General features: G+C 47.1%; 1 protein-coding gene across 1 annotated transcript in view; it reads left to right on the top strand.

Annotated features, from left to right (window-relative positions):
• Positions 1-4161: 4161 nt before the first annotated feature.
• ACTN4 (actinin, alpha 4) overlaps positions 4162-25458 on the top strand; it is a 76585-nt gene continuing 55288 nt past the window's right edge. The window contains exon 1 of the mRNA XM_008573954.1: positions 4162-4375. Within this exon, the coding sequence (XP_008572176.1) occupies positions 4214-4375 (162 nt within the window). The 5' untranslated portion in view covers positions 4162-4213. The remainder of the gene's footprint in view (positions 4376-25458) is intronic.

The raw sequence follows: 25458 nt of genomic DNA, 5'->3' as shown, positions 1-25458 counted from the left end.
CAGGATTGGTTTTTGTTCCCATTTTACACACTCTGGCAGAGTAACCTTGGGCAGTTTTCCCCTCTGAGCTTGTGTGCAGAGTGAGGGCTGGGACCTGCCTCCTGGGGAAAATGGAAATGAAATGCCACAATAGATGTCAGCCCTTAGTGTAGGCCGCCCCTTAGCACTTCATTCTTGTGTGCCAGTGCACGTGAACTTTGCCTGTGGAGAGGGCAGCTGCAGCGAGCAAACTTTCAGCCTGCCTAGCCCTCCCTCCCTGCTGGCCTGTGCTCACGCCCAACATGCCTCTGAGGGCACTGGAGAGCCAGGGTGGAGTGAACACCCTCTTCCCTGGGTTTGAGACCTGAGCAGAGGTCATGAACTAGGAAGTGTCCAAACCCTGGAGGTGGAACAAAAGTGTACTACTGCAGCTCACTGGAAGCCAGCTCTGAGGGGTAGTAGTGAGGACTGGGATGTTATTACACCCATAAGCTTGTGCAAGTTAGCAAAAGTCACCCCTCTGTGTGGGGACAACTCCCAGTCACCTGCTTGGCAGGTGCCCTTGTGTAGTATCCAACCTGCACAACCGGTCATGGCTGCTCTGCAGGGGAAGAGGAAATGACCTTTATCTCCTCTGTAAGCCACATCTCATCCTGCTTTGCTGATCTGCTTTCTCTACATACAGGAGGATCATCCTTTGAGCAGCTAAGAGAGCTGGCTCTGGAGAGACTGCTTGAGTTCAAAACCAGCCTGGTGGCCTTTAGGCATGTTAGTTCACTTTCCTGTGCCTCAGTTTTACAGCGAGGGAGAATAATAATTGTACCCACTTCGTGGTTGTGAGTTAATGCCTATGAAGAGTTTAGTACAGAGCCTGGCCCTGCTTACTCTCTTGGCAGAGCTTGTAAGAGATCATAAATTTGTTGCTGTCTCCAAATTCCATCCTGGTGGTTGCCTGTCAGGCCTGCTTGGGCTCAGGGCTGCTGTTTTCAGCTGCTTCCGTAGTCACTTCTAGACATTCCAGTATCTGTTCATGTTCTCACCCTGTGAGGTCACAGCCCTCTCTAGTCTGCTTCTCCTAAGTATTGTTAACAATGGGATACTACAGTAATAAATTCTGAATGAAGTCCTGAGGGTTCCAAGGAGTGGTGGTACAGAAATGGAGAACCTAAAGCTGCTAGGGTCCACTGGCCATACCCTTTCACTCGGAGCCCATTCTTGTCCCTTCCTGCCCCCTCTGAGCCCCTGCCCTGCTGCCCTTGGACCCTCAATAGACATGTCAGCTATTATTAGTACACTGTCCATAGATGGCTGCCAGGAAGTGGCCTCAAGGCTGGCAATTAAAAGGAGCCTTTAATTCAAACTTCACTGGCTGGGGCCATCCGCTTCATCTGAGCCCTTGGTCTGGGAAGTTTCCGAGTGTCCACTGGGAGCAGGCAGGGAGTGGCCTTCTCCCCTAGACCAGGCCCAGCACAAGAGTCTTGGGCTTGTTCTCCAAGTCAGGCAGGAGGAGGCTGCCCTGTCCCAGCCCTGCCCCAATGCAGCCCAGCAATGGAAACAGCCAACATGACTGGGAGTCTTTGGCCAGGTCCTGGCATCTCCTAGGAAAACAGGCTGCTGCCTGGGCTGTGTCCCCTTCCTCTGTTTGCCACTAGATCTCTTCACATGCCTTTAGGAGAGGTGGAGGATCCTTGTAGCTTCCATACCTGGAGGAGCTGTGTCTTCAAATCTCCACCCCCAAGTAGGTGGACTATGACAGAATCCCCTCTTTTCACACAGTTGGCCAGTTCCTGCTCTAATCTAAATCAAATCCTTACCTTCCCTGACAATCATTCTCCTCAAGTCCTTCCTATTACAGTAAACTTCTTCACACTTCCCTGATGCTCAGGTCCCAAAACCTAGGAGCCAGCTTGATTCTCCCACCAAAGTCAAAGCCATGATAGTTAAGTCCTGTCAGCTCGACTTCCCCAAATCTTCCCACTCCTCCCTCCTCCATGGGACACTGGTCTGGACCACTGTAGCAGCCTCCTCACTGGACTCAATCTTCTACAGTCTGTTCTCACATAGCCAGAGGGATCTTGCCAACGACTCAATCTGATCACAGCCCTCCCCTGCTTAAAGTCCTGCCTTAACTTTACATTGCATTTAAAATAAAATTCAAATCCCTCACCATGGTTTTAAGCCCATTCATTCATTCATTCATTCACCTAGGATTTATTAAGCTTCTACTCTGGTCCAGACACTACTGCTTCAGAGACTAGGGATACAGCAATTACCAAAACAAAGATTTCCCCCCGTCATGGACTGATATTCTTGGGGAGGAGACAGACCAGACATTGAATACATAAATCACATTGTATGTTAAATGATGATAAGTACCATGGACAAAAATTAAGCAAAGTAGGTGTGGGATGCTATTTTAAATAAGGTAGTCAGGGACAGTCTCACTGAGGAGGTGACATTTTTGCAGAGTCCCACAGGAGAGGAGGCTGTGAGCCATATGGATCCAGTATCTGGTGAAAGTGTTCCTTCCAGGTAGTGGTAACAACATGTCACCAAGAACAAAAGCCTTGAGGCTGGAGTACAGTTCCTGGTATGTTCCAGGAACATTAAGGAAGCCAGTGAGCCAGGGAGAAAGTGGGAGGTGAGCTGTGAGGGAAACAGGGACCGGAACATGGACAACCTTCTGGGTCTGGCTGAAGTCCCAGAACTTTTGGCTATTTCAAAATTTGGGCTGGGCTGGGCCTGGCTGGGCTAGGCTGGGACAGGGCAGGGCAGACTTCCTCAGTAGGCTTTTTTCTTTTCCTTGACTTTGGCTCTTACTCTGAGTGTGGAGCCACAGGAGGGTTCTAAGCAGAAGAGGGAGGGAGGGACATGATCTGACTCAGGTGTTCACAGGTTCCCTCCGACTTTGAGGGGGAGCCCGAGGCAGAGAGAAAGCTGCTGCAATGGTCCAAGGGAAGACAAGGCGAGGGCGGACAGACCAGGGTGGGGCCGTGGGTGTGGGGGGAAGTGGGTGAATTCTGTATATACTTTGAAGACAGAATGACAGAATTTCCTGAATAACTAGTTGTGGGGTGTAAAGACAAAGAGGAGTCAAAGATTTGTTGCCAGAGCAGCTGGAAGGTTGGAGGTGCCATTAACTGAGATGGGAATGACTGTAGGATGGTCTGGTTTTGGGGGAAGATCAAGAGCTCTGCTTTAGATATTTAAATTTGAGATGCCCGGGCCAGCCCGGTGGCGCACTGGAGAGTGCGCTGCGAGGGTTCGGATCCCATGTGGAGACCGGTTCCTGCTCACTGGCTGAGCGCGGTGCGGGCGCAACACCGAGGGTTGCAATCCCGTTGCCGGTCAGTAAAACAGACAAAAAGGAAAAAAAATAATAATAATAAATAAATTTGAGATGCCTGTCAATGTGGCAATGTCACTTATCTGTATTTGTTAGCTTATTTATCGTTGCCCCTCCCCACTGCAATGTTAGCCACTTGAGAACTGACCAGACATGTCATGCTCACCACTATAGGCCAGCCCCCAAGAACAGGGCCTGGCGCACAGTAGGTGCTCAATAAATGTTTTGAATGAATGAAGATAGACAAGTCCAAACATTCCTCTACCTTCCCGGTCAGCCAGTACCTATTCGAATCTAACCTAATTCCCATGTCCATTTCGTGAATCCTTCAGGTCTTTGTTCAAATGTCCGCCTTCTCCGTGAGGCCGACTCTGAGTACTTTATTTACATCCCAGCTAACGCTTGGTTTTTCTCCAAACACTTTGTCACCTTGGAATATATACTACATACCTCCTAAAATTGTTTTTGTTGTCTCCCTTCACTGGAAGGTAGTTTCATAATGGGTTGAATTCGTGCTGCTGACCCGGAACGCTGCCTCCCGCGCCTGAGCAGGTTAAGGCCCGGCGGCGAGACCCGCCTCGTGAATCATTCAGGCCCGGCCCCGCCCCCACGCGCGTGTGCGCGTCCACGAGCTGCAGGGGAGGCGGGGGAGGCGGACGCTGAGCGCCCGAGGCCTTTCTGGGCTGGCGGGGGCGCGCGCGGGGGAGGGCGGTGGCGGCGGCGGCGCGGTGCGCAGGCGCGGCGGGCAGTGCGCAGGCGCCAGTGGAGGGCGGGCTGAAGCGGCTGAAGCGGCGGCAGCGACGACGGCGGCGGCTGCGGAGGCTCGGGCAGAGGGGCGGGAGCTGAGGCGGGAGCGGACCGGCTGGTGGGCGAGCGAGAGGCGGCAGAATGGTGGACTACCACGCGGCGAACCAGTCGTACCAGTACGGCCCCAGCAGCGGAAGCAATGGCGCCGGCGGCGGGGGTAGCATGGGCGACTACATGGCCCAGGAGGACGACTGGGACCGGGACCTGCTGCTGGACCCGGCCTGGGAGAAGCAGCAGCGCAAGGTGCGCGGCCCGCGGGCCGGACGGGCTGGAGGGGGCCTTTCCAGAGGGTCCGGGGGGCTGGGAAGGGGTTCGGAGGCCCGGAGAGGTCATTGGGGGGTCTGAGACGGCAATTGGGGGTCCTGGAAAGGAATTGGCGGGTCTGGGAAGGGATTCGGAGTCCTGAAAAGGAATCGCAGAGCTTGAGGAAGGAATTGGGAATCTGAAAAAATAATTGGCGGCCATGTAGGGAATATGGGAGTCGAAAAAAGGGAATCAGGAAGACCGATAAAGGATTTGGAGGTTCTAGGAGGGGAATTGGGGGAAACTGAGGAGATGATTGGGGAGGCTTAAATGGAATTGGGATCTGAGGCGGGATTGAAGGATCAGAGGATGGGCTGGGGTCCTGAGAGAAGAAATGGAGTCTGGGAAGGGAATTCTTGGGTCGGGGTAGAATTAGGGTTCTGAGGAGTCTGAAGAGGAGCACGAGTATGGAGGGGGTTATCTGGAATGCAGAAAGGTCTGAAGAAGATTGGAATTGGGGGAGCCTTAAGCTGAGGGAGTTCTAAGAGGGATGAAGAATCAGGAAGTCTGAAGATGGAGTGGGGGTACCAAGGAAGGGATTGTGGAGTCTGATGAGGTGGGAGGACTAGGGAGGCCAGAAGACGAAAGGAGTAGAGGAACTAGGGAAAGACATGGGGCTCAGGGTGTGAGGAGGGGTTGGGGTGCTGAGGGGAGAAGTTAGGGGCCTGTGAATAAGACGTTTTTGAAGGGGGTGAGATTTATTTGGGGTACAGTGTCCTACAGGGAAGAGGAGAAGAATGGGAGGTAGAAATAAGAAGAATTGAGGGATGGAGAAGCCCGAGGGGGATATGGAGAGTATTTAGGGGTACTTTGAAGAATTGGTGAGAGGTTGAAAAGGTCAGTAAAGTGTTGGAGGAGCCTGAGGAAAATGTGGTCTAGGAAAGGTGAGCATGGAGGGAGGGAATGTGAGCCGGAATGGCGGATAATAGGAGGGAGGTTAGTTTAGGAAAATGAAAGTCTCCTTAGAAAGGAAATGTGTGATGTATAGACTGAGAAAGGAATCTGGGGTGGGGGGTGCTTCTGGAGACGCAGTCCTGAGACTGGAGAGTGTGCATGTGTTGTGAAGGGAGAATAAGGAGATTTGGGAGGAAAAACTGTGTCTTTTTTGGAGGGGGGTGGACAAGTGAAGGGATCCTTAAACAGAGTCTGTTTTCAGGTGGCACTTTGGAGTATGGGAGCAAATTGGGGGCGACCCACAGTAGTGAAAGGGCTATCAGAAGTAGAGTGGAGGGCCCAGGGAAGGTGTTTGGGAGCTGGGATAATCCAATGTGGTTGAATGGTGAGCTCTGAGTCGATGTAAGAGAGGGTTTGAGTGTGTGCAGGAAGAGCTAAAGAAAGGAGTGTTTTGAGTGGGTGTGTGTGGGGGGGTTGTTCAGAAGTGTGTGTGAAGAGGGTGGGAGGTACTTGAAGTTAGAGGCTTTTAATGTGTTCTGGAGATCTGGATTTTCTTCCCAGATTTGTTACTAATCAGCTCTCTGGCCTTCAAGACCCTTGATCTTTCAGTGTAGTTCTTTCATCTGTAAAATGAGAAGGAATTGAAGGGGTCCCTTTGGTGATTCCACAAAGACCGGATGTGTATGGATTTGGGACTTTGGGAGAGGGCTCTGAAGATTTGGGAGAGTGGGTTTGGTGGAGATTTTTCAGGAACATGGGGACAGATTCAAGGGGTTTGAGTGGTGAGCTGAGGAAAGAGAGTGGAGAGTGACTGGAAGCCTCTTGAGGGTGTGAGTTGGTGCTTTGGGGCTTGGCACAGGCAGCCCAGTCTGGAAGAAAAAGGGTGGAAGGAGCAGCTGTTCCAAGGCAGCCTGAGGTGGGGCCTGCCATAACCCTGGGGAAATTACCAATGACCGCTTGAATTTCCTCATCAGTAGTAACTGGAGGTGGGAGAGTAGCAGCGACTTGGTGGGGGTGGTGTCCTTATCCATTGCCCCACCTGCCTCAGTGTGGACATGTTGAGACAGCCTACATAAAAATGTTTTTTTGAGGGGAAGGGGAGATCTAGTCTGTAGCCTCAACAATGATTTATTGCCTGAGGCAGTGTCAGGTTGGAAAAGGTTAGAAGTTGTCAAGAGACTTGGAAAGTTAGGAGGGGAACAGGGGGCCACAGCATTGTTTTTGAGAAGGTCTGGGATCTGTCTTCTTCAGCTCTAGGTGCTTGGGGAAATGAGCCCCAGACTCTCTTTTTCTCAGGTGATGGGAGTGTGGGGCCTTCCTTCTCTCCTACTTCCTGAGTTCTACCACTCCCCAAGTGACTCCTTTTGCTAGCTCTGTTCCACTCCTTTCTTGGAGTTAGGGTGTGGTTATAGTCTCCTGTGCCCACAGGGTGAGGCTGGGGCACCATTCAGGTCCTGGGTGGGAACCAGGACTCACTGGAACCCCGAAAGCCTTGCTGCCTTGTTTTATTCTCCCTTTTACCTCCCAGCTCTCTTCCTTCAGGGCCAGGCAAGGTTGAAGAAAATGGTGGCTCACAGCGTCCTCTAGTACGAGCTGCTTTAGATTCTCAGTAAGGGCCAAATTCTAGTACATCCTGCATTATACCTACTTCAGCAAGTACTTACTTAGCTGTTCTTTGGGGAAATAGTATTACTTCATCTCTCTGCCCTTCACTGCTGTGCTCTTTCTCTTTAGGAGGTAGGGATCCTTTGTGAAATGGGGGAAAGTGTAGTGGGAAAGATACACTAATTTGTGCTGTTCTCTCCCTTCCTTCCAAGAGAATCAGTGCCACCCACTGCTAGCTGGGTTTTTTCTACCTTGCAATGTCACTTTAGTGAGTGACAGATTGCCCTTCTTGCCTCTCCAAAGCCAAGCCCACTGGGCATAAGGAAAGTGACAGTCCTGTCAGTGTCCTGTACACACACACTCACATACTCTAAAAATCTGTGTCCAGGACAGCTGTAGGTCCTTAAAGTGTGCATAATTGAATTCTCCTAGGAATTAAGCAAGGGTTGGCCCAAGTCAGAGTGTGTGTCTCATTTCTACCTGGAAGCCTTTGCTCTGGCTTCTAGGGCCCCTGTAACCAAGGTATTATCTAACAGGTAGGTTATGCAATAGTTTTTTTTTGAGACCGGCCGCACCGTGCTCAGCCAGTGAGCGCACTGGCCATCCCTATATAGGATCCGAACCCGCGGCGGGAGCACTGCTGCGCTCCCAGCGCTGCACTCTCCCCAGTGCGCCATGGGCTCGGCCCAATGCAATAGTTTTTACATAGGAAGGCCCTAAGTGTTCTCCTGGAGGGCTGGAGAAGAACTGATTTGGTCTTTGAGCAAATTCTTGAGTAACTATTGTTCAGGGCCACAGTTCCCTCTCCCACTTTCTAAAAAGGGCCTGGGTAGCCTTGCCACCCTGTTCTTCTAGAAGGGTGAAATCTCTTGACGGTTACTCCAAAACTTTTCATCATAGCAAGAGGAAGTGCCTCTTTTACTAGGCTTGAATGTTAATTGAAACATCACTATTTGCAGGGCCTCAGTGTTTAGACCCTGACCTTTGGCTAGGGCTGTATTAGGTTTGAGTTAATTATTTGAAAGTTCTGATGGTGCTTTGTTTTTCGCCAAATAGGTCTTGCCTTTTTTTTTTTTTTTTAAAGGCTGATGAAGGAGGCCCCAAAGTAGCCATCTGTTATTTTGTTCCATTACTCTAATTGCTTTCCTCTTAGGATCTGGCTAAGATTAACAGGTCCTTAGTTTTCAAAATTGAATAATGTATTTACAAAAAAAAAAAGGTAACTCAACTCAATTGTCATCTAGAAATACATCTGTAAGTATATAAGGGGGCAAATATACTCTGTTCATGGGTAGGGAAGCTACTCAGCTGCTAGCACTGTCCCTCCCCCCTCCCCCAGAAATGAGTTTTAGAATATGACTTTTCTAATGACTGAAGAAGAGGTAAGGTCTGGGAGGATGGCCTGGGAGTGCAGTGCAGGGCCACTCACACTCACCTGGCAGACAGTTGAGATCCGGTTGGTGCTGTGGAGTGGCGCCTGCCACCTCACCTAATCCTAGGCAGTCCAGGGCGTGGGCCAGGAATTGCCCTATGTCTTTTGAAACACCCTCCCTGGTTCCGGCTTCCCAGACCAGCAGGGAGCTTTGGCAGCAGGGAGCTGATTCACCCTCCAGTTGGAACTGGTGCTAAAAGCTTTCATTTAATGGCAGCCAATTGCTTGACCTCAGTGTGGGGAAAATTTGGTGAAAGTGTTGGAGGAAAACAGCCCAGGAAATGAGGATGGTGTCGTTATATTCAGGTGCTGGTGGTGCTATTAAACTCCTGAGATGCAGTCAGAGAGGTCAGTTAAAATGTAGGTCCTCGGGGCCGGCCCAGTGGCGCACTGGATAGTGCGCCGCTTGGGAAGCGCGGCGGCGCTCCCGCCTGAGGGTTCGGATCCCACGTACAGACCGGTTCCCGCTTGAGCGAGGTGCGGGAGCAACACCGAGGGTTGCGATCCCGTTGCCGGTCCCCGGTCCGGTACGGGGGCAACACTGAGGGTTGCGATCCGTTGCCGGACACGGAAAAAGACAAAAGACAAAAAAAAAAAATGTAGGTCCTTGTTCATGGCTTATCTAGAAGAGTCTCCCCCCACCCCCCCAGAAAAAGTAAGCTCGCACTCTCAAAATGTCCTCTTAATCAGATGGCAGGGGAGCAGGGACAAGTCTGTGCCATTTCAACATATACTCCAGTCATGGCAGACTCTGGACAGAGCCCTTTTTCAGAGTTAACTGAGTGTGTAGTACAAGTTATCTGGCAGTGCTATCTAACAGATGACAGCAGAGAGAATGGAGCCAAAAAAGAATTGATTTGGGAAGGCCTAAGGAATTTGAGACTGTTGAGATGAACACTTTAGGCTTTTGCTATACTGATTTATAGTGTTCTGGGAATTGTATGAGCCTTTGACCAGATCTTAAGGTAGTTCTTTAAAAAACGGTTCCCTTGCTGCTGCATTTATTTTTTTGAAGGGGAAAAGGGAAGGGCAAAAGTAATTAGCGAAACAGCTGTTTGCTCTAGTATCACTTGCCATTCAAGTTCTCTGAATAGCTAAAATATCAACATCTTTCTCTTCCCTGGCATTTAGTATATTTTAGACCAGTGTTTTCCCCCAGCTTTATCCTTATTTCCTTCACTTAGTGATATCCATTTTCTCATCCGTCCCATTCAGTTCCCTTTCCTAAGTTTCCTTCTGTTGCCTTTATGTATTTAATTTACAGAATAACAAAAACACTCACCTTACCCTTTAAATTTTTTTTTGTCACTTTTTCTTTTTTTGTGTAAATAAGAGGCAAGTGATAGCAAATTGGTAATATTCAGTGGCAGCAGTAACTGAAACACTGACCTATGAAATGGTAGGTGGAAGTTTCTACTTGAGCAGATACAAATACTGTCATCCCCGGAACTTTGAAAGAGATCTTTATATTCTAGGTAGTTTGAGCGCTCAAGATTAGTCTCCTTTAGGATGGGTTTAAACTTTGAAACATCAAAGCAGAGTTATAAGGAAACTTAGTTTTACAGTGTTGGCAGTGTAGGCACCAGAATTTGTTATAAAGTGTTTGAAAGTGGCACAAGTATCACTTTTCTTCAAGAAGGTTTATGAGTTACATTTGGTTCAATGAATCAGAGAAAAGCAATCATTTAAAATTCCAGTCTCTGTTTAAAGAGTGATCTTATGGGGGGTGTTGGGGGGCAGCAGTTAAATGACTGGCTAGGAGGGGAAGGAACCCACCTCCTCCAGAAAGTGAAATCTTTGCGTATATTTAACTGGCAAGAGTTTCTTACATCATCAGTGCTTGGGAAGTTTTATCCAAGTAGTGGTTTCTCTGGGATTATAAAAATCCCTGAGACATTTGTCTTAGTGTTGTGCCTTTTTTGGTTGTGTTCTTTCACATCCTCCCCCCTCCCCTTTCCCTTATAAACAACACAGGCATTAACTGGAAATGTCCATGGAAAGTCTTTAAAAGCTGATTGGTGTAACCTGGTTGCCTTCCCTTTAGTTTGAGCAGCAGTTACTTTGGAAGAGGCCAGTGGCCTTTTTCCCAGATGTGATTTATTGAAGTGTTGTCTAAAAGTGAATGGATTGAATGTACTTGGCATTTGCTGTTTGCCACCTGTTGCTGTGCTAGCTCCTGCCTTCCAGGGTTGAGTCCCACTCACCCCCTACAACCCAAGAGTGGAGGACCATCCTGTGTTTCCAGAAAGGACAGTGAGTGGTTCCCCAGCTACAACAGTCTCCTTGTGCTTATCTCTGTGCTTCCAAACTTCAGTCATTTGTGATTTTTCCATACCCACTTTTACTTTTATATGCTTAATAATTTTCTTTAAGGCACTTTGCATTTCTTAAGTTTTAAAAGGAAAATTGATATGAATATGGTAAATGGGAAGCCCAGCTTCTCTGGCCATAAATAGAAGGAAACTGTAAAAATAAACAAAGGACCCATCAGTACCAAGCAGAGACTTTGTTTTTAAAGTCATCAGGTTTACAAGAGAATCAAAGGGAATAACCTCATTGTGACTGAAAGTTTAATGTAGGGTGTGGATAATTCTTAGGATTTTCCATGTGTGCATGCCACACTTGGAAAAAATTTTTTTTTTTTTTTTTTTTTTTAAGATGACCGGTAAGGGGATCTCAACCCTTGGCTTGGCGTTGTCAGCATCACGCTCAGCCAGTGAGCCAACCGGCCATCCCTATATAGGATCCAGACCTATGGCCTTGGTGTTATCAACACCGCACTCTCCCGATTGAGCCACAGGCCCGCCCTGGAAAAAACTTTTGACGCTGGAAACATTCCATGGTGTGGGCAGGGAAGTGACTTGCCCAGGAGCACACAGCCCCTCTTGCTTTGCATACCATCCCACCAGACTGGACTTGAACATGCTGCTCATGATTGGATGATACTTGATTGGTCTTTACTTTGAAATGTTAGGGCTTTGGGGGCTTTGTTTTTAAGAAACCAGGCCATGTTGTAAATATAAGAATTAGGGGTTTATCTCTTGCTTCTCACACAGCTTTTTCTTTTTAAGGCTCCAGTTTTCTTACACATACACACTTAAAGTTTGGCCCCTCCCGTGAATAAAGCACACTGATACCCCATCTGGGTATTGAACCCTACATTCTGAAAGGAAAGCAGTGCCCTTCTGCCGAGTTAAGAAAGGCTTATTTAAATGTTTTCTTTCCCCCAAATATCAGAGCAGAACAGATTCTTTGTCTTCCAGTGGAACTGTGGATGTGGAGCTGAAGTAGTTGGAAGCACAGTTACTACTCCACAGAACACAATGAAATCATCTTGGGAAATATCGCTGATGGTGTTGAAATGATTGAATGGGATGCTAGAGCACCAGCAATACAATAGCATTTGTGTCTTTGGCTTCAGGCAGGAATAAAGAAGACATTGTGGTTTGTTTTATGTTTTTTAAAGTTTTCCCCCCAAAGGTGTGGGGCTTGAGTGATGTCTGTCTCTGGCTTTCTAGTGGGTTTTTCTTTTCATCTTTTGCCCCCTCCCTGATGGTTTTTGAGAGTGGGTGGAAGCCACAGTCTAGGTGGATCAGAGGCAGCACAGAAAGCAGGCAGTATGCCTTACTTTTTGTTCGCCATGTCTGAAGAGAGAGCACATTTGGTTTTTTAATCCCCAAAAAGCCCAAAATAAAGAGTTTCCATATCTTACCTCCCGAGTAGTAATGGCTCTGATTCCAGTTCTAAGAATGTCTTAATTAGCAGCCATCCAGAATGGGGGCACCACAGGAAATGAAATAGAGGCATTTCTTTTCTTTCTTTCTTTCTTTTTTTTTTTTTTAAATACATGCTTCGTTTTGATGGCAGAGAAGGCCAATTTGAGGTTAGGAGAAACAGTATGGAAGGAAGCTTGCAAGTGATTCAGCATCCAGCCATGCTGGGAGGTTGCTTGAGGGGGTGTCACAGTAAGTGGATTTGTGGGTCTACAGCTTGTGTTGTTGAGATGGCAGGCTTTCCTTTACCAAGGGCCAAAGGCAGTGCTGGAGGCTGACTTCAGTCAGTGTCATCAGGGCCTGGTATGTGAGTGCTTAACAGTTAACACATTAGTGCTCTGTGATCAATCTCAATCTGGGTGTGAGTAAAAGGTATTTAGTTGATATTACCATGGAAACCAAGTTGCTTGCTTACTGTCTTGGGGAGTGCCACCATACCAGCGCTAATGGTGGAATGTTAGGCTCCTTGGGCAGAAAAAAGTTTCTGCCAGCTGGTCTCACAGGAAAATATCCACATGCATAGTGGCCATGCTGGGTAGGGGATGAGGGGCCTCTGTCCCCTGGCTCAGGAGTTGGGCCAGTCCATTTTAATGATGAGGGGTGTGCATTTGCTCATGAGAGAGGAAGAAAAAGGGACACACACCATGAAAGCCGCTGTTGGCTTTGTGGCTGGGACTTGTGCTTTTTCTCGAGGCATTTAGAATTGGAATCTCAGCTATGTGACTTCTTAATAGCAGGGCAAAATGTGCCTGCATCAAGCATTTGCCTGCTTCACAAACACTAACAAATTAAAAAGAACTCTAAAAATTAAAAAGTTAAAAAGTTTTGAGCAAATCCCATGTGCAAATAACATTTTTTTAAAAATCTGCATCCTCTCTATCCTAACTCTGACAGTAAATAAGCCTTTTTCTTCCGATCATTTCCCCATTCTTTCTTTTTAAGAAAATGAGTATCTTTGCATTAAATTGTATGTTTGATAAAAAATATTAAATGCTTACACAAAGTGCTTCTTTGGCTGTTACTGGCATGGTTTACATCTGAAAGGACCAGATATATTTTTGTTTTGTTTTTAACTTAAGACTTGTGTGATCTTCTAGTTCTGGCCTATGGAATAAATTCAGTTTCAAAATTCAAAATGTCTGGAAGCAGCCAACTTGCCAGGCTGGTTCAAGGGCAGTCTGATGAATTGACCCTTCTTAGAGGCTGTCTGCTAACCAGTCATGATTCAGATTTTCAAGTCCTGGAAGGTATCCAGATGGTAAACATCACCAGGATTGTGAGGCAGTTACTTTTTTGGGGGGTGGGGGGGATCTTTTGAGCTACGCTGTCAGGACTGTGGTAGGGCTTACCTTTCTGTAAAACAGGAAGGCCTGTATCAAGATGTCTTTTTCAGAGATGTTGGCTGTAGTCACCCAGCACTGTGTCTCCCAGTGGGGTGAGAGGAGACACCTAGACTACTTAGGGGAGGGCCTTCTTGGCTGTTTTTTGAAACTAATTTTCTCTTTCCCTTTGTACCTTTCATTAACTCACTGATGAGGGACAACCCATGAAAGAGAATTCAGTCCATTGAGAGCTGTGAACCAATTTAGGGATGATTGATTAGTAGAGCATGGACCAAAGCTGTGGAAGGTAAGGGAGCAACACTTGGCTTCTCCCCACCATACAGAAACACCCCAGAGAGTCAAAGGGAACAAGCTTTGACCATAAAAATAGAAGACTCACAGCACATGGAGTTCTCTTAACAGCTACCTTAGACTTGAGAAAGTTCTGGGCCTCTTTAATAAATAAGCACAAAGTAGTCCTTGCCAAATACGGCCTGCTCTAGGGCCACGGGGTTAGCTTAGGAGACAACTTTCTTGCCTAAAAATAAATGCATGTTCCTATCAGACATTCCAAACATAGTTTAAACATGAGACTTCTGAGTAGCGGTTCAGGCTCTGTGGGTTCAATTATGTCAGAGTGTAGGCAGTGAAGATCTTTGGGGAGCCTGCTTCCAGCTTTAGTATTGGCTAGTGGCTACCAATGAAATCAGATGGCCACATGCAAACTACCTTACATCTCATTTCTATATGTTTTGATCTGTTCACAGGCTGGTGAGGAAGATAGACAACAAGCACGTAAATAATAAACAAGGTAACAAGACAGGATTAAGTGCTTTAAATTTAATAATAACAGCTTGTATTTTATTCTATGCTAGACATTGTTCTAAGTGCTTCACATGGACTGACTTTCACATGGCTTCTAAGTGTATGGTCTGATTTCTGCACTACTCTGTAGTCTAGTGATTGGGAATGACTTTGCAAGAGAGTAGTGAGGGGAGGAGGGTGCAGTGCACATACTTTAGGTGGAGAGGAAAGTCTCTGAAGAGATGGCATTTCATCTGTTCTCTAAAGGATGAGAAAAAGGGGGCCAAGAGAGCACTAGAGGAAAGCTGTTCCAAGCAGGAGGAACCTAAGTATAGAGGCCCTGAGGAAAGAGAGGAGGCCAGAGTGGTCAGAGCAGGGCACATGGAAGAGACAAGCACAGGCAGATCACTTAGAGCTTTGTTGTCAGAAGTGCTGATGAGGTCTAGAGTCAACTTGTATTTGCAAATTCATCCCCTCTTAGACTCCAGTAGGACAGGAACCTCATACTTCCAGAAGTCTGACACTGCAACCCTTCCCTCTCAGACCCCCCGGACAGGCCAAACTGGAACTGACTTTTAAACTGGGAACCCCAGGACTGAAGAATATTAAACCAAACAAAAGCTTCAATTATCTCTGTGATCATTTGCAGTAGGCACCTGTGTTTGATTTAAGCCTGGTAACTTTTGAATCTGGAGTTTTATGGCTCTGTGTACTCACAATAGCTTTGTAGTGTGGCTGTCTTAGAGCGCTTAACTTTTACCACATGCACAAGTTCTAGCCGCCTGCAGTCCCATCAAGAGGCCACTATCTGGTGAGATGCCACTTGCTTTACAAAACATCTTTTGTAAAATGTTGAGTTGCCCTCTTTTAAGTCAGAAACCAGGAAGTCTGATTTTAAAACTGGCTCTTCTCTAGGTCCTCTCCTTCTCTGCGAGTCCCTCTTCCATTTGCTTAGTATTTCCTCCTTGTTTTGATCAGGTGGAGCTAGGGTGGTTCTAGTTCAGAGAAGGACACAGACATGCAGGCTGACTTGGTCTGAGGTGTTCGGCTTTCTCTACCCTACTGGCAGCCAATCCAGGAACCCGGTAGATTTCATTGGGCCCATGGCTGTCCATTTGAAGGCATAGCTTGTCAGACTAGTTATGTGGCTTTTATTTAGGGAGCGAGGAACAGCGACAGAGCGCTTGGGGCTATCAATAGACATTCCTGCCTTTGTACACATATTAGCACCTGGCAAGAAGTTAAGTTCATGGATCACAGAGTGTTTATTGTGAACATGGGCAAGGATATTTTTTCTGCCCTATCCTTGAAATTCGGCAGCAAAATTCTTCCCTGTCAACAGAATGTAAAGGAGCGAATGAATATGAAGGTGTACTGTAATGACACAGCCAGCCCAGCTGCTTCAGCTGGAAAAAAGATGACGAGGTTTCCATTCTGACAGCATACCCATGTGAACTTGTTAAATCTTTTAAGTAGCTATATAGGAGGGGAGGGAGGGAGGGAGGGAGAGAGGGAGGGAGTGTGTGTGTGTGTGTGTGTTTATCCTTATCCCCCCTTTTCTTCTGTGACTGGCTGGTACTATCCTTATCACATTAAATTCAGAAACAAAACTTCCCCTTTATAAAGGTGATTCAGAGTGGGAAGAAAGTCTATGGTGAATAGAAAATGTGTCAAATTATATTGAGTCCTACTCCGTGTTTGGGATACTGCTGTAAGTTTCCATGGTGGGTAGCTTATTATGCATTTATGCTGAGCTGAACCTGCTCCAAGTTGTTCCTGCAGATAGAAAAGGCTTTCTGGCTGGGGGTGGGAGGAGCTACCTCTTTCTATCACACTGTAAAGACTTGGAAGGTCCTTTGCAAGATTTCAGCAATCGCCACTTGGGTAGCAGAATTAGGGGCCTCTGACCAAAGTGGGTCTGCATTTTATCGCCAACCAGCTTCTTGTGTAACATGAGTTGGGGCTTCATGGGCCCCAGACTCCAGCACTCAGGTAGAAACATGACCGCTAGAGCCAGACAACAGCCCTCACTGGGCCCCTCCTCAGCAGAGCGGAGCTCAGTGCTGAGCCTTTGGGGGTATGAGAGAAACCGGAGACCCAGCCCATGCTCTCAAGGAGCTCACAAGCCACGAGACCTCAGAAGGACACTAAGCGGCACACCGACAAGCCCACAGCTCTCTAGCCGTGTCCCAGGAGAGGAAAGGGGTGAATAAGGGCAGGTGGGGTCAGTCATGGAAACTTTCATAAAGGAGGTGAGTGTGCAGGAGGGGTGGACCTTTGCCCCAGCTGCGGGCAGGTTTCTGGGGGCAAATGTTAGAGGATCCCATGTGCAATTGAACAACATTCCTTAGCTGTCACTTTCAAGCAGCCCTATCAGTTCCTTCCCCACATTAGTGTCATCTTTGGGGGAGTTTCAGGTTTGAGGCATGAGGTACCAGGTTGGTCTATCTTGGAACCTCTGAATAGCAAGACCCCAGGTTGTGGATCCGTATTCATTCAAGGGTCCTGTCACTTTCACAAGTATAGTGGCTGGGCCAGACTCCTCCCCAGGTGGGAGTCTGCTCTGACTCTGCCTTTGAGGCATATTCTTTAAATTTGCTGATGGTCTCTTCAAAATCAACAAGGTGAAAAAAAAAAAAAAAAAAAAAGAGGAACAGAGAGAGACGCTCTTCTTATGTTCAAGGGTCTCTGTAAGCCCTGTACCTTATAGCCCAGCCCCTCAGAATATGTGGTACTGTATGTTGCCTCCTAGTCTGGATGACCACTGAAAACGGCCATTTTTTATTAAGATCACAGAAATGAATGGGTTCGTTTCCCAATAGGCTGGCTGGTTTGGTGTGCCACAGTTAATCTGCTGTCCCTGCAGTGAGGGTAGACTAGGAGTGTTCTTGCCTGTCAAGCTAAGCTTCCAGGTGCTATTCTTTTCTTTAAATAAATGCCTTAGAGCTGGCTTGTTGAACTTAGAGTTCCCATCCTAGGAAATACTCCATTATGTTTAAAAAAAAAAAAAAAAAAAATTCATTCAGATGCTCCTGGCCAAATGTGTGACTCAGATACTGTAGTGCCCTTGGTTATGCTTTCCCCAGATTGACATATTTGAGTTGCATTCTGGTCCTACTGTGAGGTACGTGTTGTGGTCACTGGCCCATGCCTCTTTCTTTGTGTGGTTTCAGGTGGGTTCCCCCACCCCCTCCAGATGATGTATGAGAGAAGAGTTTTGATATAGCTCAGCTCCTGTAAGTAAAGTATTGGCTGAAATCATCCGGTAGAACTTGGCCTTCATCTTTTAGACTTCCTGGGATCAGTAGGCTTGCTGTAGAAGGATTTGGTGGGGATGGTGAGGGTGACAAGAATTGCCTGTCTCTTGTCACTGAGCTAGTCTTTGTAGACTGGGCACTGAAGCAGTGCTATTAAGGATAGAGGGCCATAGACACACAGCCAGTTGTTATTTCTTTTTCTTCTTGTTAAGGCTTCTAGGCAGGGTCTGCTTACAAGGTGCCTCATTTCCTCTTCTGAAAGGCAGAGATGTTGCGAGGGGGGTGGGTGGATATTTTTTGAGAGAACCTAGTGCTCATTACTTGTACAATATGTTGGGGGGGATGTATTCACCCCTGTTTTGGGAGAGGTTTCTGGGGGAGAAGTTGCAGAATATTCAGGATCAGAGAGTTTCTTGCATGAAGCTGGGTGCTGGGAGGAGATGCCTTCTCAGCTGGTGAGTTAGCCAATAGCACCCAGCCTACCCACCAGGCAATAGGAGGCAGCTCAGATGTCACTAGGATTCAGGCTGTCTCCTGGCCCAAGCAGCTGCACCCTGGGAAGGGGGTATTGAAAGCCCTGAATAGGAGTGCTGCAAGAGGGTGCTTCTGGCCACCCCCATGTCCATGCTTGGTTTTTGTGGCAAAACCAGGAGGCAGTGAAAGGTGTGGGATGGGAAGAGGGCTGGAGCCATGGAGCCAGAGCATGGCCTTTGGAGGGAAAGAGACCCTGTCTTCACACCTACCTCCTCCACCTACTGCCTGCATGATCCTGGGCAAATGACAGGGATTAAGCCTCAGGGTCCTCCTTTGAAAAGGGGCATCATCCTACACCTTACAGGATGGTTCTGAGGATTAAACAAAATAAATTGTATGTAGGAAGCAGTTGGCACACTGCCTGGTACATTGTAAGAACTCAATAAATGTAGCTTCTCAAAACTATTTCAGTGGCTCACCGTCCTGCATCCAGGTGGGGTCTACTGTTTGTCTCCTCTTTAGAGGGGTTGAAAGGATCTGCTGAAATGTGCAGCTCAGTGGAAAATCAAAACATATACCGCCTTTCCAAAAGTTCTTCTCCAGGGAGCACTAAACCCAGCCAGCAACTTCAAAGAAGCATCCTCTGTCAAGTGGTAGCCTGCGTTTGAGTTGCAAGTGACATAACGTAGCCTTCTCCCAGTCTCTGTGTCCATCTGGGCCTCATTATCTGGGAGGTGACTTCTCATTTTAGAGTTGCAAGCCCTGAACAATTTTGTGTCTGGATGAGCCATAGGCAGTGCCAGGAAGACTCTTTCCTGAGTAATTCAGCTTATTAAATCTGCTGTCAGCTGAGGAGCTCTTTCCCTGGGTCCCTGTCTTTCCCTATCCCCTTGCTCCCCGCCACCCCCCCAAAAATCCTATTGATTTAAGTTAGAAACAACCCACAGCATGGAGTCAGACTGCCTTCTCTTCAACTGGTAAGTGATATAGAAACAGGAAGGGCTTCCCACTGATAACCCCAAAAATAACTGCCCAGAAATGCTGTCAAACAGGGCCAAGAGGTGTGCAGGAGCCTGTGCCCAGCTGCTGACCTGGAACATGGTTCCTAGAGGGTTTAGAGGAGCCATGCCTCTCCCAGGCCTCCTTCCCCACAGTGCTTCTCACGCCTGCTTGCTGCTCCATCCTCTTTTCCTCCTTACTCCGCCCTCCCTTTCCTGGGGTCACTTCCTGATGCCATTCCTCAACTTAGCCCCTATTCCCCCCAAAAGCAATCAAATCCACAACCTAATAAGGCAAAAGAATGAGGAGAATGTCCGCCTCCCAGCCTCTCCCCTCACAGGGTGCAGGCCCGCAGCAAATTTGGAAAACTTTACATCAGAGTGACAACCGACTGGGGGCTGGTAGGGGGGTGCGAAGTAGCCATTTTCAGGAGCTGCCCATTGCTAGCTGCACTCAGGACCCTAAAGGAGGGCCACCTGGTTTGCGCTTTCCAAATCAGGCTGTTGATACCCCTCTAGCACAATGAAAGGTATGGAAAGCAACATTGTGAGTCAGCTGCACCTCCAGTGTGGAATTTGCGTGCCAGGAGAACACAAAGTACAAACATGAAAAAGTCTGCATTGGGAGCCTGTGCGGAGAGATCTCCCCTCCAACCACGACTGGGTCTTGCAAATCCAAACACTTCTTGCCTCTGAGATGAGCAGTTTTCTTCCCTTTGACTGTGCCAGGGTTAAATTAGCCTGGGTGTTAATTAAAACTTGTCAACACCTAGAGTGGGGCCCCCCAGGAACCTGTCACCCCTCCTACATCGTTATCTCAGGCAAATCAACCCTCTCTGAAGCAATTTCCATTCTAGACTGGGGGTGGGGAGGGAGGAACAAGCCCCCTGTGCCGGGGAGCCCTGGGGGAGGGGGGTTGGCTGGGCCAAACCTCTTCTGTTTTGGAAGGTCAAGCTTTGTAATTAACCTGAATGCTTGGAGGAGGGGGTGACTCGAAGGAACCTGGTCTAGGGATGTGCCAGGTCTTTCAAGTTGCTAATTATCAGCAAGCATGAGGTCATCTGTAACTATATCTAATTCTTTAGCTTGTAATTAAGGTGCTCATTAAAAGTAAAGGGAAATTTTGTTTTTCAAAAAGGAAAAAACACAAAAAGCCTTTGTTTCAACCTGACAGGATGGCTCAGAACAGGCGGAGAACTCAAGGCACAGGACTAGTTTCCTGTCTTAAGAGCTTTACAGGAAATTCACTGCAAACAATGTTGGTGACCCTGCCAAAGAGGCAAACCTGGGGTGATGTCATTGTTTGAAGCTGTCACCGCCAAGCCTCTAGCCTTGGGGGAAGAGGGTTAGTGGGATTAAGAAATGAGTTTGTGAGTGTGTGAGTGTGTGAGTTTAGCTGTCTCTAGAAGAGGCAAATCAAGTGAAAATCCGGGCAGGAGAGAAATCACATGGGGTGTGGGGTGTGGTCATGTCTTGGAAATATTCTTAGCTAGCTTCAACTTTCCTTGTTTTTCTAAGTTTAAAAAACCCTCTCTTACTATTTTGCTCCTCAATATGCTGCTGCTTTTTCAGAGACTGCCATTTCTGAGCCATTCCCTATTTAGTGCTTTGGGTAACTGACTGTTACTATATGGAATTTGTGGCCCACAAGGCAGTGTGGTAAGTTAAGCACTAGGTAAATGCTCATTCCATTGTTATGAGTGTGGAAACTGAGACACAGGACTAGTTTGATGTATCTTTCTTCCACAAAAAACATTTTGGAAAACTACCCAATGCCAGTGAGTTGGCTTCTATAAGTTGTTAATCTTCCCATGTGCCTTCAGGAGCCGTCTGGAGTGTCTCTGAAAAAAGGACAAGCTTTGCATCTTGCCATTTTTCCTTTGGCTGGAAGTCTAACAGAGAGGCATAAACACAGTCTTAAAATGAAAGCAACAAAAATAAACTCAAAGCAGCCCTGCATGAAGACATTAATGCAAAATATGCAAGCTGGCTTACTATTTATATGGCAGAAGGCAGTCATAAGAAGATCCAGGCCTGGTTAAGGAGAGTTATGTCTTTTGAGGTGCCTGTTTGTTTGAATTCCAAATAAACCATGGGTGATTACTCAGATGAGGTCATAATGCAATGTCTCATTAACTGCTTTGTACAGTCCAGTTTCTCAACAGAACCAATAGCTTCTGAAATGCTAATGCAGGATCAGTATACAGTTAGAGTGCCCCTTCCGTGCACCCCTTCTAACATCCTAGCTGTTTTAAAAGGAAGGATTAGGGCCGAGCCCGTGGCGCACTCGGGAGAGTGCGGCGCTGGGAGCACAGCAGCGCTCCCACCGCGAGTTCGGATCCTATATAGGGATGACCGGTGCGCTCACAGCGCTCACTGGCTGAGCGCGGTGCGGCCCGTCTCAAAAAGGACAAAAAAAAAGGAAGGATTAAATAGGAGAGCCATGTAAGTTTCCTGTGGTACACATCTGTTAATAATCTTTTTTTTGGGCCGGCCCGGTGGCGCACTGCTGTAGTGCGCTGCTTGGGAAGCACGGAGGCGCTCCCGCCGAGGGTTCGGATCCCACATACAGACTGGCCGCTCACTGGCTGAGCGAGGTGCGGGGGCAACGCCGAGGGTTGCGATCCCGTTGCCGGTCCCGGTCCGGTACGGGCGCGACACTGAGGGTTGCGATCCGTTGCCGGTCACGAAAAAAGACAAAAAGAAAAAAATATATATATATTCTTTTTTTTTTTTTTTCCTCATTCAACTGACATTTATGCAGATACTATGTTAGGCTTGGAGATACAGCAAGAAAGAAAACCAACCTAGCTGTTGTCCTCATAGCAGTTACATTCTGGAAGGGAAAACAGACAATGAATTAAATGATGGAAGTGAATGAGTGACATGTAGATGTGAATGTGGCCTTTGCTTTACTGCTTCCTGGCTGACTTAAGTACTCATTGACATTGCCTTCCTGAGTTTGGAAAGGATCTTTCCAACATGCTATTTGTGTTTAGGAGCTCAGATGCTCAGGGATGCCTCCCTTATAAATCTACCTCCAGGTGAGTCCTGTATGTTTGGTTCTTGGTGTGTGGTTTCATAGGCTCCCCAGGACTGAGGAGTCACTTTGGGATCCAGCTTTTTCTTAGTGCCTGGCTTGGGACATATTGCTGGAAAGAAATGACAAAGCTGGAGAGGATGGATGCGTCTCCTAGCCAAGGAAACCAGAGTTTGCAGCCCCATTAATGGCTTCTCTAGAATCTCTACGTGGGAGAAGCTTAGGTGGCACAGTCTGGTTTGGGGTGGATAGGTCCAGTTGGGGGACTAGTCGTGAAGCTGCAAGCTTGCTGATTTTACTCAGATTGTGTGCGTATGTGAGGCAGCTGGAGAGGACCTGATGGAGATCATGGTGGGTGTGGGTGGCAAAAGCTACGGCCATTGCCTAGGAACATGGTTGCCTTTGGATTGCTCAAGCTGCTGCTTGTTTCAGGAGCTGCCTTGGTGCAGTTAGAGCTGTGTTTTTGTGGTAATTGCCAGGAAGCCGAGCCCAGTTGTTCAGGAAGTTGATGAGGTTAGCAACACTTTTTGACAGGCTGGAAACAGTGCCAGGGCTGACAACCTCATGGTCATATGGTCATAGCCCTGGGATTTTGTTCTTTGGGGACACTTTGGACATCATCTGTCAGCTTCCACAAGTGAAAGACTCAATTGGGTAACTTGAAGTAAGAGTGGAGGGAAGTGGGGAGATGTAATTGCAGCTCAGCCAAGAATCTCAAAGCTCAGTCTTCAATGTATGGAAACTTTAGTGCTTTTCTATCTTTAGTGGAAATTGCTGTTCACTTTTAGTGCCAATTGGAAAGTGTTGGCAGCCAGGATCGTTCCTCTTGGGCCCGTAGAGCCAGTGAATCTGGTGTTCCTAACATTTTCTTTTTTTTTTTTTTCTTTTTACTCAAAGATGACCAGTGAGGGGATCTTAACCCTTGACTTGGTGTTGTCAGCACCACGCTCATCCGAGTGAGCCACAGGCCAGCCCTCTAACATTTTCCTAACCACACCTTTCTCCTCCAGTAGCACCATCCCAGTCTCCCAGTACCACCATTTGGATAGGGTGCTTGGAAAACATGTCTCTTAGGTTCCCTAGAAAATTTGGTGTTTCTACTCATGGGAGTTGGGGACCACACAAGACCCTTCATTCCCACCTAGGATTTCAGGCCATCGGTGGGAGCACAGGAGCACATTGGGGCAGAGGTCAAAGGAGGCTGGAAGCTGAGCTAGAACAGTTCCACCCTCAGTCCCCTTTCAAAACTGTGAGGACAGGGGTAGCTCAACCCTGGCGTGTATCTTGTTACACAGGGTCCTGTCATTTGGGCTGTCATAAGGGGAATGGATGTGAGCGTTCCTGGTTCTCTAAACCTGGGGCTGAGAGACTGCAGTCCTGGATTATCATTGTGCAGGTGACAAAACAAGTGATGTAGCCTGGGTGGGGGCTGGGGCAGCCTCTGCTTAGCTCCAGCTGATTGTGGCTGGATAGGAATGGGGGCCTGGGACTTCATCTTCCAAGAAGCTGGAAATCCAGAGTTTTATGGGACAATTAGTTCAATTTAAAAACAAAACAAAAACCTACAGGCCATACAAAATGGGGCCTATTTGGTGCCAAGAGCTGCCCATTTATGACTTCTGGCCTTGCATAATCTTGATCTTCTCTCTGCCTCTCCTTTAGTTTCTTTTTTCCTCTTGACTGAATTCCTCCTGCTTAATCCTCTTAGTGGGGAGAGTAAATCCATTTTCTTTTGCTTCTTAGTGACAGCTCTGATAAAAGATGGTTGAAATGAATGGTAGAAAAAGGGGTTTGCCTTATCTGTGGTTTTTTATTCTCTGGATTCTTCCCCTTTTCCCATTACCACAGGTAGTTAAGAGTTGGCTCCTCAGAATTCCTCTTCCCGTAAACATATTTTTAGGATCTGGCTCCAGGTTTCTGTGAACAAAAATAGTGGAAAAATTTTTTGTTTGTTTTAAAAGGCCCAAAGCAACACTTTTCATAAAAAGGCATCTGTTCTGCACACACAATAACCTGGTGAACAATGCCAGCCTTCAGAAGGAACTGCCAGTTCAAAATTTGCACCCAGGTGGTATGTATACAGAAATACTTCTTTAGGATTAATCACTTAAATTTGACTTCTGGAAGATATTAGCAGTCCAGGTTTTGTGAAAGAGATCAGTTCTAAGATCTAGATGAAAAGCTGACACACAGCACTTTTTACTGATATGAGAGAGTTGACAGATTTCACGAAAATGGGATATAGTAGGTGTGCAATAAATTTGTTGACTCTAGAAACTTGAAGAAAATATTGGTACCTATCTCAAAAAAATGTGTGTAACTTTTTTCTAAGCTCTAATTGAATCCCTTGTTAATTGGATTAATAGCCCCATGGTCCTTATCAAACTTTGCATTTGGAGCTGTCTGTCTGGGACAAGCCAGGAAACTCTCCAAAAAGGCATCGCCCTCAACTTTTAACTTTTTTGGGCTCTGTTGCCTCCACACTGGTTTGAGCATTTCCTGGCTCAATTGTTTTCTGAAACTGGCCTTGAGTCCTTAGATGTTATTTGTGTGCCTAGAAATAGCTGGAGGAAAAATGGTTGTAATACTTTGCATTGCTTACTGCCTCTCTGGATGGAAACTCTGCAAGGGAAAGAGCTTTCCACCCAGAAAAACAGCTGGGCAGAAGAGACTTCATTGTCCCGCTAGCTTGTCTCATTATTCTACTCTACCACAGAGATTAGGTTGAGATAGTTTCTAGCTCTGTATGGATTTGCAATCCAAGGTCCAATAGGTTAGGGACCGGAGTGGTGGGAGTTCTCTTATTGGGCTTTGCCACTAGCCATATGGACCACACAGTATTTGTTACATGAGATTCTATCTTTTGATCTGTGTCTTTTTTGGTGGATTTGGAATGAATGGAGAAAGGAAGGAAATGAATTATGGAGAAGGGAGAGGTAGAGCAAAAGACTGATAGGAAGAAGCTCTTTCACTATTTTTTAATCATTAATCTCCTTGTGATTGATGGAGATAATGGGGTTGTCCATCCATTCAGCGTTTATTGAGCATTTATCTAGTATGTTATATAAACAAGGTACTGGGTAAAGAGATGTGAACAAAATAGTCCTTCCTGTCCTCGTTGAGCTTATAGCCTAGTGGGGAAGAGAGGCATTAAACAACAAGAACAGTGAAAATCTCAAACATGTCTTGTTACAAATTGCGATCATTTCTATGAAGGGAAAGATTAGAGCTCTTTAAGAGGGGACAGTGGGGGCCTTGGCTGTAGATTGGGTGGGCACTATTAGGGGAGACCTTTCTGAGATGGCGAGAGTGAAATGAGACCTGGAGGGTGAGTAGGAGCTAACCTGGGAGAAGGGAAGAACGTTCCAGGTAGGAAGACTTTGGGGGGTGTGGGAGGAGGGAGATAAAAGACCAGGGTGACTGG

Source organism: Galeopterus variegatus, unplaced genomic scaffold, assembly GCF_000696425.1.
Source record: "Galeopterus variegatus unplaced genomic scaffold, G_variegatus-3.0.2 Scaffold973, whole genome shotgun sequence".
In the NCBI taxonomy this organism is placed as follows: domain Eukaryota; kingdom Metazoa; phylum Chordata; class Mammalia; order Dermoptera; family Cynocephalidae; genus Galeopterus; species Galeopterus variegatus.
Note: the sequence above shows the minus strand (reverse complement) of the source record. Positions and strands in the feature narration are given on the sequence as shown.